Raw genomic sequence first — 15,165 nt, 5'->3', positions numbered from 1 at the left:
GACAAGCAGCAGGGATAACCAGATTCAAGTTTCTTGAAGAATCCTCAATGAAGCATGAGATAAATATGCATACCTCCCCCTGTGCCTGCTTGCAGCTCCTGAGTCTTATGTCCTCACCATATGCATGTGAAGGAGCAGCGGACAGCTGAGAAAGCTTGAGACTCTGGAGACTCTGTTTAGGACCAGTGCTGGGACAATTACATGAGAGCAGGTAAATAGAAGTGGTCCACTGTCAACTCTCCAATATTGAGGGGAACAAAGTCTGGACATTGCTTGGTAGGTATTTGATTCATGCAATATGGTGGCTTTTGAATGTATGTTATCTTTAGGAGGCATATGCAGGATGATCAGGCCTAATTACGTTGGAAGGGATGTGCTGTCTAATCATGTAGTTTAAGGGGAATATGCTGCCTAATAATTTTATTTAATACTCAAGAGGACTTGCTGCAGAGTTGAATTGTCTGTATTATATGCCTGCTACATTTTGAATTAACATTTTACATTTCTTTTTATTTAATGTATCTAGAAGTAGAGCTGAGCTGTGATTTAAGATTCAATTTTCCTTTGTTTTTGTTCTTTCTGTATCCAGGAGTAGAGCTGAGCAGTGGAATTATACTTTTCTGGTTTCTAGGCCTGATTTTGCAATTCTGATCCAAAATCCAGATAATTGAAAATTGATTCCATTATCCGTATTTTATACTGTGGTGCATGGAATTAGGGTGAGGGTCATGAAATGCATCAGGGTGCAATTAAATGCACTGATTAATGCTCAGTTTTCGTCAGTCCAGGATGAAATTGTTGGCAAAGTCAATCTTTGGTGCTTCATAGCTGAAGTCTACTTTGTACAAAACAAAAGGGTGATTACAGAATTTCAGTAATTGATTGATGTTCAGTTTTACTCAGGGCATTATAAATCCGACTACTAATTCCATTTTATTTTGCATTGGGATAAAATGATATCTAAGCTTTCTAGCCTTTATATATTTACCTTTTTTTTCTAAACATTTCATTAAGACATCAATATTTTCTATTCTCAGAGACAACAACATCTCCTTCTACAACAACACCAGCTACAACAACACCAGCTACAACAACACCGGCTCCTTGTGCTGAAGGAAACATTTTAGAAGCCTGTACTACAGGTAAGCTTAAAATTCCATCAAACTCAGAGTCAACTAGTGAAACGGAATTAACAGTTACATGAAGCCACATACTGTTTATAAGCAACTCAGTCATGTGGCAAGGTCCAGGAAAACATTGTACCGATATTACCAGTAGATGGTCTATGCTGGGGTAATTAATAGCCCACAACTTTAGGGTATGGCGGGTGACACTGACAAATAGAGGTCCATTACAATACTACCAAAGCCACTCATCCTGGGTACCAGGACAAGCAGCAGGGATAAACAGAGTCAAGTTCCATGAAGAATCATCAAGAGGGCTGGATTTACCATAAGGCACTGTAGGCACAAGCCGACAGGCGCCTGATTATAAAAAGGTGTCTCACTTCCCTCCCCAAGTGATTTCCTCCTGTCTTACATATGCAGAGTCCCGATGAGAGTGTAAATTAGAGGTTACTCACCTGGGTCTCGGCATTCCAATGACCAGATCTTACTTACAGTCAGAGGCACCTCTGGTTACCTAATAATTTGGGGCACATTTAGCTGCCTTAATTCTTGGGGTTGGGGGCACCTCTAGCTTCTTAATATTGAGGGTACTTCTGGCTACTTAATACTAAGGAACACTGAGCAAGTCTGCACACTAGCGATGCAGTTCAGCGGGGGTTTGTAGGTTCATGGAGGGTGACGTCTAGAGTGCCAGGACATCCGTGCCTATAGGCTGCTGTGATGTATATCTGGGCCTGATTGTCAATGAAGTGTGAGATAAATATACATACATCCTCCTGTGCCTGCTTGCAGCTCCTCAGTCTTATGTCCTCTCCATAGTCATGTGAAGGAGCAGCAGACAGCTAATAAAGCTTGAGCATCTAGTTGCACTGTTTAAGACCAGTGCTGGGGCAACTACATGAGAGCAGGTCAATAGAAACGGCACACTGTCATCTTTGCAATATTGAGGGGAACAAAAGTTGGACGTGCGTATATGGCTTATGCTATGGGGGCATGTAAGTTTGTTACTTAAGTGATACATGCTGATGCATGCTATTATAGAGTGTGGTGTGCCACATGTGTTTCAAAAATGAGTGTTTGAAGATTTGTGTTGTCTGTATTATATGCCTGCTAAATTATGATTTAAGATTTTAGTTTTCTTTTTGTTTACTAAATCCAGAAGCAGAGCTGAGCAGTGGAATTATACCTTTCTGGTTTCTAGGCTTTATTTTGCAATTCTGACCCAAAACAGAATTAGGGTGAGGGTCATGCAACTCTTCAGGGTGCAATTCCAGGCACTGATTATTGCTCAGTTTAGGTCAGTCCAGTAATAAATTGTTGGTCAAAGACAATTTTGGTGCTTCATAGCTGGAGTCTATGTTGCACAAAAAAAAATCGTAATTGTAGAATTTTAGCCATTGATTGATTTTCAGTTTTCCTCGGTGCAATACAAAATCAATGACGTATTGCATTTTTTTGTATTGGGGTAAAATGATAGCTAAACTTTGTAGCCTCCATGAATGTTATCTATTTTCCTAAACATTGCATTAACATATCATTATTTTCTATTCTCAGAGACAACAACATCCCATCCAACAACACCAGCTACAACAACACCAGCTACAACAACACCAGCTACAACAACACCAGCTACAACAACACCAGCTACAACAACACCAGCTACAACAACACCAGCTACAACAACACCAGCTACAACAACACCAGCTACAACAACACCAGCTCCTTGTGTTGAAGGAAACATTTCAGAAGCTTGTACTACAGGTGAGCTTAAAGTCCCAACAAGCACAGAGTCAACTAGTGAAACCGAATTAACAATTGCATGAAGCCACATACTGTTTATAAGCAGCTCAGTCACGTGGCAAGGTCCAGGAAAACATTCGACTGATATTACCAGTAGATGTAGTGGGCTGTGGGCTGTGGGTGTGAGAACACCCTCTAGGAAAAGACACAGGGGGCAAAAAGGGAGCCCAATTGTGCAGTATGTAAAAACAATAGAAAGTGTGTATAAGAACTACTCACAAAGGTGGGTTGCAGGGGGGCAACCGACCACAGGAAGCAGGTGGAGACAATAAACCCGACTCCACTCAGGAAGGTCACCGGGGACCTGGATGCGGTCGCTCTCTTTGAAGAAAGATAGGAAGCAGATCTTAACCGTGGTAAGACCACGGGTCTCTGCTTCCACCCCTCAGACAGGTAGCATGTGGGGAGTGTATGGAGCACTAATTGGGTAAAAACAGCAGTAGGAGAACAGAGGCGCCAGCAGGATAAAAGCGGATAAAAACTTTAAAATTTGCTGGGAGGAAGTGGTGGACTTACCTCCATAAAGCAGACACGAAAGACTGTCTGAATAGTAGCAATCACATTTATTAAACAGTACCCCAAAAAAGTGCAACGCGTTTCGCAGGCCCAGCCCGCTTCATCAGGCAATAAATGTGGGGACAAAACAGAATTTTGGCATTAGCAGGTGTAGCGCCTGAGGAGTCAGTGGTTTCCTGAGGAGTCGGATGATTTTTGTACCGACTCCCCAGCCCTACGTATATTTATCTCACGCTATATTGACAATTGTTCATGGAACTTGGCTCTGGTTATCCCCACTGCTTGTCCTAGTACTCAGGAGGAGTGGCTTTGGTAGCATTGTAATGTTAACCGTGGTAAGACCACGGGTCTCTGCTTCCACCCCTCAGACAGGTAGCATGTGGGGAGTGTATGGAGCACTAATTGGGTAAAAACAGCAGTAGGAGAACAGAGGCGCCAGCAGGATAAAAGCGGATAAAAACTTTAAAATTTGCTGGGAGTAAGTGGTGGACTTACCTCCATAAAGCAGACACGAAAGACTGTCTGAATAGTAGCAATCACATTTATTAAATAGTACCCCAAAAAGTGCAACGCGTTTCGCAGGCCCAGCCCGCTTCATCAGGCAATAAACGTGGGGACAAAACAGAATTTTGGCATTAGCAGGTGTAGCGCCTGAGGAGTCAGTGGTTTCCTGAGGAGTCGGATGATTTTTGTACCGACTCCCCAGCCCTACGTATATTTATCTCACGCTATATTGCTATATTGAGGCGCTACACCTGCTAATGCCAAAATTCTGTTTTGTCCCCACGTTTATTGCCTGATGAAGCGGGCTGGGCCTGCGAAACGCGTTGCACTTTTTGGGGTACTATTTAATAAATGTGATTGCTACTATTCAGACAGTCTTTCGTGTCTGCTTTATGGAGGTAAGTCCACCACTTACTCCCAGCAAATTTTAAAGTTTTTATCCGCTTTTATCCTGCTGGCGCCTCTGTTCTCCTACTGCTATACCGTGTCCACCCCTGGTGGAGGGGTGATCTACCCCCTTTCGCATCTACAGAGAGCGACTTCTTATCCCTGAGTGAGGACAGGTCTAATCTCCTCACCTGCCTATACAGTGGTTGCCTTTGTGGTAACCCATGTTTGTGAGTGTAATTTTCTCACGATAACCTTTATTTCATTTATGCTTAACATACTACACTATATTGGGCTCTCGGTTTCTCTACACTTTATAATTGGGTAAAAAAGACACCCTGGTGTATGATAAAAGCGTTTAAAAACAGTTTAAAACCCGATAAGGAAATGAGGTAGCTTACCTCGATGATAAAAAATCCAATTATTTATACACTTACTTTGTTATCATATGTTTATGATATATACTCAATGACATATAAATACCAGCAGCTTTATTACTTAAAGTAAATATAAATAAAGATACCCTCTACATCTACCTGATCTTGCACCTCCATTACTGTGAACCCATGCTATGCAGCTGAGTGAACCTAACTTGCCTAATTTCCTTGCTCCATCCAGTGACTGACTAAGCATTACCTGGTACTCATACTATGGTGTGTGATCTGGTTTTCTTGTATTCCTGTATTGTCATATTGCTGTATGTCACCCCTAAATATTGTCTGTAACCTAAATTAATGTTCAGCGCTGCGTAATATGTTGGCGCTTTATAAATTCATTAAATAATAATAATAAGCACATATAATTAACCTCCCCGGCGGTAAGCCCGACCTGAGCTTGGGCTTGGAGAGATGAGCTGCGAGCAGTAAGCCCGAGCTCAGGTCAGGCTAGGGAATTCCCTGCCTTTTAGGAGTCCGCGCGTGATCGCTGCTGCGCAGCCGGATTCCAGCATCTCTCCCGGCTCTCCCCGGCCTTTCTGTGTGCATCGATATTTCTAATAAAATCTTTTGTACCACAAAGATTGTTCGTCATTGAGGTAAGCTACCTCATTTCCTTATCGATTTTAAACTGTTTTTAAACGCTTTTATCATACACCAGGGCACCTCTTTTACCCAATTATTACCAGTAGATGGTCTATGCTGTGGTAATTAATACCCCACAACTTTAGGGTATCGCAGGGGACAAATAGAGGTCCATTACAATGCTACCAAAGCCACTCCTCCTGAGTACTAGGACAAGCAGTGGGGATAACCAGAGCCAAGTTCCATGAACAATTGTCAATATAGCGTGAGATAAATATACGTAGGGCTGGGGAGTCGGTACAAAAATCATCCGACTCCTCAGGAAACCACTGACTCCGACTCCAACCCCAACTCCAGGTACCCAAAATGACTCCAACTCAGATTCCTCGACTGCGACTCCTTAGTCTAATACTTACCAAGGCTGTAGAATTTGTATAAAAAGGATCTGACTCCGACTCCCGACTCCTCAGTTTATGAAATCACAGACTCCGACTCCGACTCTGACTCCAGGTACCCAAAATTGCTTTGACTTCTTAACTTCGACTCCAACTCCGACTCCACAGCCTTGCCTCCTCCTGTGCCTGCTTGCAGCTCCTGAGTCTTATGTCCTAACCATAGTCATGTGAAGGAGCAGCGGACAGCTGATAAAGCTTGAGAGTCTCTAGAGGCTCTGTTAAAGACCAGTGCTGGGACAACTACATGAGAGAAGGTAAATAGAAATAGTATATTGCTAACTCTTCAATATTGAGGGGAACAAAGTCTGGACATTGGTATTTGGTTCATACAAAGAGGGGCATGAAAGTTTCCCTGCTTCCAAGAAAAAACATCTCTCACCAAACAATCCAACAAATCAATACAGAGCTGGTCTGCAATAGCGAAACCTCACTAGACGTACAAATGGCACCACACATTACCAATTTTAATTTGTGTTAATGGGTTAAATGATACCTAAGCTTTCTAGGTTTTATAATGTATCTACCTTTCAAAGCACTTCATTAACATATTAACATGCATTATTCTCAGAGTCAACAACATCTCCTCCTACAACAACACCTCCTCCTACAACAACACCAGATCCTTGTACTGAAGAAAACATTCCAGAACCCTGTACTACAGGTGAGCTTAAAGTACCAACAAACACAGAGTCAACTAGTGACTATTGTATTTTTATGAAAAGTGAAAAGCAAATTTTAATAAGCAAATGACTATGGCAAAAATCAATGTCATGCCTTGAATCTGTGTGGCAGTTTATTGGAAAAATGTACTTTTGTCAGAAACAACAGGAACTCTGCCAAACTACTGAGTCTGTCTGGTCTTGGGACTGGTTCACATCTGCGTTCTTTTGCAGAACGTAACCGGAACGTATACTGTACAAACGGAACGGATGTGAAAGGATGCAATGTTAGCCTATTGAACCGTTCACATGCGTCCGTTGGTACGGATACGTTCCATACGTTCTGGTCCCCGGATCAAAAAATTGCTTCAGGCCCTAATTTTCTGGTCCTTCTGCCCAGCGCAACGGAACGGGACAAAAAATGCTGCTGCATTGGGGCAATGGAAAATGGAACGTTTCTTCACACTGGTGAATAAACGGACCATTCCACGGGGATGAGGAGATGTGGGGACGCGAACCTGAGTGTCGGGTGAGTGAGGGAAGGTGCAGCAGCAGGTGGGTGAGGGAAAGTAAAATACACACCTAATGCTCTTTTGAAGCCGGCAGTAGAGGCTTCCTTCTTCTTCTGCGTCATGTGACTACAGTCCGCACACAGACTTATCGGAGCAATACACGTGAAGTTTTATTGTCCCATCACATATGTGTGAAAAAAACAGTCTGACCTGCATAGGCTGATGATCATTTCGGGGCCACCCAGGGTCCCCTTTATTAAGGCGGGTAACAGAAAAGACACATGTCTTTTCTGCTACCCGACAGCCGTGTCAAGTGCCATGTGCCGAGTGCCACATGCCACGTGCCGAGTAAGGCCTCTTGCACACTGCATGCATTTCAGATTCCGATTCCGTTTTTTAATCTGTTTTTACATCCGATTCCGATTCAGATTTTTAATCTTAACTGCATGCTGCGTTTTTTGATCCGTTTTTCTGTAGAATGTATTCAAGGAAAATCGGAAACAGAATCGGAATCGGAATCGGAAACGGAATCGGAATCGGAAAACGGATTTGCAGTGTGCAGGGAGCCTAACAGTCAGACAGCAGAGGAAAAGACACTAGTGCACACTTATTGTCCCACTGGCACTGTTCAGCAGCACAGCAGTTCTGTAGTAAGCTAACACAGTAGTACTACTACTCTAACAACTAACTAGCACTGACTGCAGTACTACAGTACTAACTATACAATAACACAATAGTAATCCTATTCCCTAACCTAACCTATACTGTAGTTAAGGCTAGCAGGCCAGCAGGCAGCAGCTGGCCTGGTCTGTGCACTGCACACACAAAGACACATAGCAGCTGCCTGCAGCAGCCCTGCAGCACACACTCTGACTGTCACACAACAAAATCAAGCTAGCTACCTATTTAACAATAGTGTAGTGACAGTGAAGGGGTTAATCAATGAACAGCTTCAGGGCTGGTTCACACGGGCATCTGCAGAGCTTTCGCTTGGTGTTGTGTTTAAACGCCAGCGTTTAAATGCCAGCATTTAAAAGCTAGCTTTTGAAGGCTTTTTGGAAGCATTCAAGGCTAGCAGTTCTAGTCTCTGCTATTGTTTCCTGGCGTTTACCGCCTCTGATAGCAACATGTTGCTTTCGAGACTAGACACAACACTGGGATCAACCGCCAGGCATTTATGAAAGCCTGCAAAAGCCAGCCATAAACGCTCCCATTCACTGGAATGGGATGGCAGTAGATCCCAAAAAACGCTGCATCTGAAACACCGCAAAAATGTCCATCTGAACCAGCCCTTAGGTTTAACACTGTATACAGCACTTACTAGGCCAGCAGCACTGGAGAATGTCTCTGATTTATCATCATGGCAGCCCCCCTAATTATACAGGGGGGGGGGGGCTGGCCAGGGTTCCCTTCTGTGATTGGGTGCCAGGGCTTAGGTTGGGAGCCCTCTGATTGGCTCAATGAGGTCAGGTGGGGCTGGCCAGGGTTCCCTTCTGTGATTGGTTGCTAGGGCTTCTGCTGGGAGCCCTCTGATTGGCTCAATGACATCCTGGACGTCATCTACTTAGTTACAGTATCTCAAGATCTGTATATCCGCGGATATCCGCATTTCCAGCCAACTATCCACAGATAGCTATCCGGATTTGGGCCCAGGTATCCGGAATCCAAATCTGGTTGGATAGCTAAAAAAAAATTCGGATATCCGGGTTACCCGGATATCCGGAATCCAGATGAGCAGCACTGCGTCCAGGATCCACCAATTCGGCAATGATTCATCTCTTGAATGGATATCAGTAAAAAATCATAAAAAACAAACAAACGGCAACTCTACGAGCAAATTGTTTAATACAGAGTTTTCATAGTAAAAACAGCATAAAAAATAGCATAAAAACAAAACTTACATAAGGGGACCATGCAATTTGCACGTGTATATGGGTCAGCAGTATAGGACAGTATAAAGATGCCGCCTGTCTCCTCAGCTAAGTATAGCTGAGAGCGCATCCTATGCAGACGCTATACCGCCAGCTCCCGATGTCCTCGCCACCTGTCCACACCTATCACCCTCACCCACGCTGGGCTGGCACCCAGTGCCAGCATTTTGGTTATGTTGGATTCTAAAGTAATCCGATACACTATGTCCTTTTACCTCATTCTCTATATTTCTCACATGTTTCCCAATTCTCTCACGTAATTTTCTTTTTGTATGGCCTATGTATTGAAGTCCACATTTGCACCATATCAGGTACACAACTCTCTTAGTGTTACTGGAAATGTTCTGTTTTATTTTCCATTCCCTCTTATTAGTCCAAGATTTAACTGGTCCACCCTACAGCTTTGTGCATATTTACACCCAGTACACGTTTTGCATGGAAAGAACCCCTCTTTTTGCCAGAACACAGTATTTCCTTTTTTTGGTGGCGTCTACAAAACTAGACACCAAGAGATTCCTTAAATTGGTGGCTTTGCAATATATGAATTGTAATTTTCAAGGTAATATACCTTTTAGGGCAGGGTCCTCAGCCAGCACACTCCAACGCTTTCTAAATATATTTTCCATGTTTCTAAACTGGCTACTGAATGCTGTAATAAATGCCAGATTATACTTATCATTCCTATTTTGTTGTCCTTTATTAGCTATTAGCTTAACTTGATCCATCTTACCTACCTCAAACACAGATTTCAACAATTCCTCCTCCTCGTAGCCCTTTTCCACTAATCTGGATATTAATACCTGTGATTGTTGTGTGTAGTCCTCCAATCTTCCACAGTTTCTCCTTATCTTAATTATCTGCCCCTTTGGTATATTCTCAACCCATCTTGGATGATGGTTACATTGGCCTCAATTCACCAAGCAGGTTAGACTAGTCTACAGAAGGTTTTTAGTCTGCATCTACTAGGTCATTACTAGGTCATTAATAAATAAATTGAAGAGCACTGGACCCAGTACAGACCCCTGTGGGACCCCACTGCTAACAGTCTCCCATTTTGAGTATGATCCATTGACCACAACTCTTTGTTTTCTGTCCGTATCCTTGAAATGAGTACTGGTAATCAATGTGTTTCCCACTTTTTCTAGCTTTAAATCCAGAAAGTGTATGTGCACACAGCTGTATTCCAAATTTAAAGTGATGTTCCAAGTGTTATCATTTAAAAATTTAAAAAATGCCAAAAGTGATGTTTTATCACCTTCCCATAACACAAACAGATCATCTCTATAGCCACCCCCAAAACTTATTGGGGTGCTATTATATGCAGCCAGGGTTCTCGCCTCCCATCAGAACATGAACAGGATAGCCAAACCCAAATAATATGTACGGCTGCAGACTGGATTTACACTTGCTGATAACGGCTAATTAGACATGCTGCTCACGCTGAACACACACACAGGGAATTTCTTAGCAGCTATATGTACTTTTATTTTGTGCTGTGAAAGAGTTTAGGCCCACTTTAATGGTTCCAGTTAGCAGGAAGGATGCAGATGGGAACTCACATTAATGACTTTCTATAAGAAATGTAGTATTCTTGTTTAAAGAGGAACTCCAGTGAAAATTATGTAATAAAAAAGTGTGTCATTTTAACAATAATTATATATAAGTGATTAAGTCAGTGTTTGCCTATTGTAAAATGTTTCCTTTTCCTGATTAAGATTCTGACATTTATCACATGGCGACATTTTTACTGCTGGCAGGTGATGTCTGTAGAAGGAGATGCTGCTTGCTTTTCTTGACAGTTGGAAACAGCTGTTATTTCCCACAATGCAACAAGGCTCCCACAGTGTGATGTCAGTGCACAGGTCCTAACATCACACTGTGGGAGGGGTTTCCCCACAATATCAGCCATACAGAGCCCCCTGATGATACGTTTGTGAAAAGGAAAAGATTTTTCATGAGAAAGGGGGTATCAGCTACTGATTGGGATGAAGTTCAATTGTTGCTTACGGTTTCTCTTTAAATATAGCTTTAACTATAGCTGCTAATTTTAATGTCATTATTTTCTCCTTTCAGTTGTGACATCCACAACTACTCAGAGCACCACAACAGTTACGTGTGCTGAAGGAAGCTGTCCAACTGTCACTACTTCACCGCCCACAACTACTCAGAGCACCACAACAGTTACGTGTGCTGGAGGAAGCTGTCCAACTGTCACTACTTCACCACCCACAACTACTCAGAGCACCACAACATTTACTTGTGCTGGAGGAAGCTGTCCAACTGTCACTACTACACCGCCCACAACTACTCAAAGCACCACGACAGTTACGTGTGCTGGAGAAAGCTGTCCAACTGTCACTACTACACCACCCACAACTACTCAGAGCACCACGACAGTTACGTGTGCTGGAGGAAGCTGTCCAGTTGTCACTACTTCACCGCCCACAACTACTCAGAGCACCACAACAGTTACGTGTGCTGGAGGAAGCTGTCCAACTGTCACTACTTCACTGCAAACAACCACAGCATCCACTTCTGGTAAAGCAGTTTAACTACATAATAATAATATTGCTTAATCTGATGCTTTCTTTATGATATCATGGTATTCTAACAAACACACTGCATGCAGCATTCTTGATCTGCTGATCTGTCTAGGTTTAGTAGAGCCTGAATCCCAAACCTTAAACAAGCATGTGTGTGGTCAGACTTTAGTTATAAGACAGAACACCCAAGCAGCTCGGGGTGACCCAAAACCACTAGGAAAGTATAGGAGACCAAAAGAGACCAGAAAGCCCTCCTACTAAAAAGCAATGCTTAGTGTAATTTGCCTTTGTAAAACAGAAGGTATTTACAATTATTCAGATTTAAGTGTGTAACTGTGGTTACCCACAATGCACCTCTGCTGAATATGCAAATTATCTCTTTATGTCCCTGAAGCCAGGCTTACCTCCAGAACTGCTGGTGTACAGCAAGCCTACAGCTTTTACATTTTACAGAGTTACACCAACCCCACATGTAGACAGCCTGTTTCGGACTGTTGGTCCCCCTCAGTGCATGGCAGGGATTGATATGGCTCTATGGGATAGGGTCTTGAGCCAGAACAACAGAATACCCAAGCAGCTCAGGGTGACCCAAAACCATTAGGAAAGTATAGGGGACCAAACAATATGTAATCTGCATTCTGAATCTGTTTGTGTGGCTTATCACATTAGAGTCAGAGGATCAGCAGGACAAGCAGCACATTTGCATTGTTTAACAGGAAATAAAGATGGAAACCTTCACATCCCTTTTACTACAGTGTCACTTTAAAACAGAATTAAAGTCAAGTTCAGAAAGCAGCCTGGTTAATAATGATGGACAAACAGTGCAAACCAACGTTAGTGGTCTGTGAGTGTGATGATATAGTCGTGTGACACTGATTAAGGGGCCCATACACCTAATGATTTTCCCACCGATATACAACAGATTCGATCACTGTGGTCGAATCTGCTGTGAAATCGTCGCGCAAACACTGACAGAATGATCGATTTTTCTCGATCGTTGGCGGGTTGGGAGTGCGTCGATAATGGCATTCGGATGCCCGACGACCGACGCAATACAGCGGGAATACATTACCTGTTCCGGCCGGCGCGAATCCCCACTGTCACCACTGTCTTCTTCTTCGCTCCAGGACTCCTGCTTCACTGAACTTCCTGTCCCGGCAGGAAGTTTAAACAGTAGAGTGCCCTCTACTGTTTAAACTTCCCCTGGACAGGAAGTTCATGCCAGCCGGACCCGGAGCACAGCGTGGAGAAGAAAACAGCAGAGACCGGGGGAGTTGCGCTGGCCAGATCAGGTAATGTATAGCTGGCGGGGGAGGTCGGCGGCAGCGGCAGCTCCACAGATTGTGGGTTTCATGCTGAAATTGATTCACAATCTGTTTGCAGTAAAGGCAGCCATACGCTCCCTCTCTGATCACATTCGATCAGAGAGGGATCTATCTGTTGGTCGATTTGATGGCAAATTGACCAGTGTATGACCACCTTTAGACAGGCAACCGCGAGGGATTAATTAAACAGTTTTATTCCAATTCTTCTAAAACATGTCAACAGTCCAGTTAGCATAGCCATAAGCAGATAATCCACAGCTACAAAAGCAACAAGGAATACAAATCCAGGGGCCTGATTCACAAAGCGGTGCTAACAGTTAGCACCCTGGTGAAAAGCCCTTTATCACGCCTAAACTCAGTTTAGGCATGATAAGTTTAGGTGTGATAAGTTTAGGTGTGATAAGTTTAGGCATGATAAGTTTGGGTGTGATAAGTTTAGGCATGATAAGTTTAAGCACCAACTGCATTAGCACCGCAGTGCACAGCTGATCAAAAGTTTTGCGCTAGCAAAGTCTGGTGCACTTTGCATACAGTTTAATGGCGCTGCTTTGCGTGCGGGACTTTGCACGCTATCTAAACTTGTCTAAACTTATCATGCCTAAACTTATCACACCTAAACTTATCATGCCTAAACTGGCTTTTCACCAGCGTGGTGCAATGGTTATCATGCCTAAAGTCTTTTAGGCGTGCTAACTGGGTTAGCACCGCTTTGTGAATCGAGCCCCATGTGTCTAAAATAGCAAAGTCCATCCACAGCAGGGAGACACAGGTTCAAATATTCACATATTCTCCTCCAAAACTCAACTGCCTGTCCTCTCTCTATTTGCCCTATGAATCTAGTTTGATAGATAAACCTCTGCAGACTAGCTGTCTCTCAGGTGTTGTACTACACAGCAGGAGATAATTAGAAGACAATGCACCAGAGATAATGACCAGTCTCTACCAGTCCTGGTCAGCACTAATCATTCTATGGCACACACACACACACACTATTCAATACAGCAAACAACAAAATACAGTAAACAGCGAAATTACAAGACAGAAATAAAATCATTTTAGTAGTCGTCACAGTGACTTTTCGTGAAGTGAACATTCATGGCCAGTTTTAGTACACAAAATACTTGCATTTGCAGTGACCGCACAGATTTTCTTGTAGTAAGCACCGCACAGACTTTAATGGCAGGCAAACTTCAGAAACCTTCAAGGACTAATGTTTTGGTTGTGTTTTTATTTCATTTTAACTCTTTGGGGAAATGGGTAAGGGGTACATCAGTAACCCTATACTTATTTCACCTGGGGATAGGGCAGGCATCTGTGGGTCCCCTCCTTCCAAGGGGACCCTCACATGCTACTATGAAAATCCCCCAGGGTATATACCTCATCTTACTCCTGGGCACTGGAGGTGGGGAAGAGCCCTTCTTCAATGGACTGAGCAAGGGATCTGGGGGAGAAGGGGAAGCTTTTCTGCCCCCGCATATTATGGACCATGTTGACTGTTTAGCTCAGGCTGCAAGAACCCCACGCGACCTGGGCTCTGCATTCTGGCTATCCCATCCTGCATGGGTGACAAAGGGTTAAAGAGGCTTGGGAGGGGGGACCCTACATCATTATTTTAAAATTTAACTTTGCTATTGCTAGTAACCACTACATCCAAGTTGGCGGCCAGTGACTTCAATGTTAAACACGTACACACATTTTAGGGAATTTTTCACATAAATTCGAGCATTTGCCAGAAACTGTCCACTGGCAAACTAATTCATCCATCACTACTGGTTAACCCTTTCCAATCAAATGTTGTAATCACCCACATCCCCCCAGCACTTTTTTTCCGGTATGCCGGAGGTAAAATGGGTGTTCATAAAATTGCAAATTTGTGACGGCGGTGATCTGGAGGGTTTGCACTTCCTTATTCTAGATAATTCTCCATAAATAATGCTATTTTAAAAGATAAGGTTGGTGCTACCTTTGTGCCCATTTGTGGTGTGAAAAAAAAAATGTGTTGATTTTATTTTGAAGATAATAGCAATTATTTTTTTCTACATGATGATTTCACCCATCCCCTGTACAAGGGCACACATATAAAACTAGTATAGTTGGGTAGTGTTGTGTTTTGTGCCCATTTGTGTTGAAAAAAATCATCATTCTATCCCTATAGTTTTATGGGATATTAAATTTATTATAAAGGTCAAAAGTTCACAAGACCTCTTAAAGTGAACCTAAAGCCACAAAAAAATGAGATGAACTCACCTGGGGCTTCCCTCAGCCCCCTGCAGCCGATCGGTGCCCTTGCAGCTCCGGTCCGATGCCTCTGCACCCGCCGGCGAACACTTCCGGTTTGGCTGTCACCAGCCGACAGGCATGGGAACGCGAGTGATTATTTGCGTTCC

At 43.2% G+C, this 15,165-nt stretch overlaps 1 protein-coding gene across 1 annotated transcript in view; it reads left to right on the top strand.

The window, feature by feature from the left end:
* Window positions 1–15,165, top strand: part of LOC137562094 (mucin-3A-like) — a 173,652-nt gene that overhangs the window by 77,401 nt on the left and 81,086 nt on the right. The window contains exons 29-33 of the mRNA XM_068273431.1: window positions 1,038–1,142; window positions 2,682–2,888; window positions 6,377–6,469; window positions 10,984–11,448; window positions 12,665–12,745. Coding sequence (XP_068129532.1) covers window positions 1,038–1,142; window positions 2,682–2,888; window positions 6,377–6,469; window positions 10,984–11,448; window positions 12,665–12,745 — 951 coding nt within the window. The remainder of the gene's footprint in view (window positions 1–1,037; window positions 1,143–2,681; window positions 2,889–6,376; window positions 6,470–10,983; window positions 11,449–12,664; window positions 12,746–15,165) is intronic.

Source organism: Hyperolius riggenbachi, chromosome 3, assembly GCF_040937935.1.
Source record: "Hyperolius riggenbachi isolate aHypRig1 chromosome 3, aHypRig1.pri, whole genome shotgun sequence".
Lineage (NCBI taxonomy): Eukaryota > Metazoa > Chordata > Amphibia > Anura > Hyperoliidae > Hyperolius > Hyperolius riggenbachi.
Note: the sequence above shows the minus strand (reverse complement) of the source record. Positions and strands in the feature narration are given on the sequence as shown.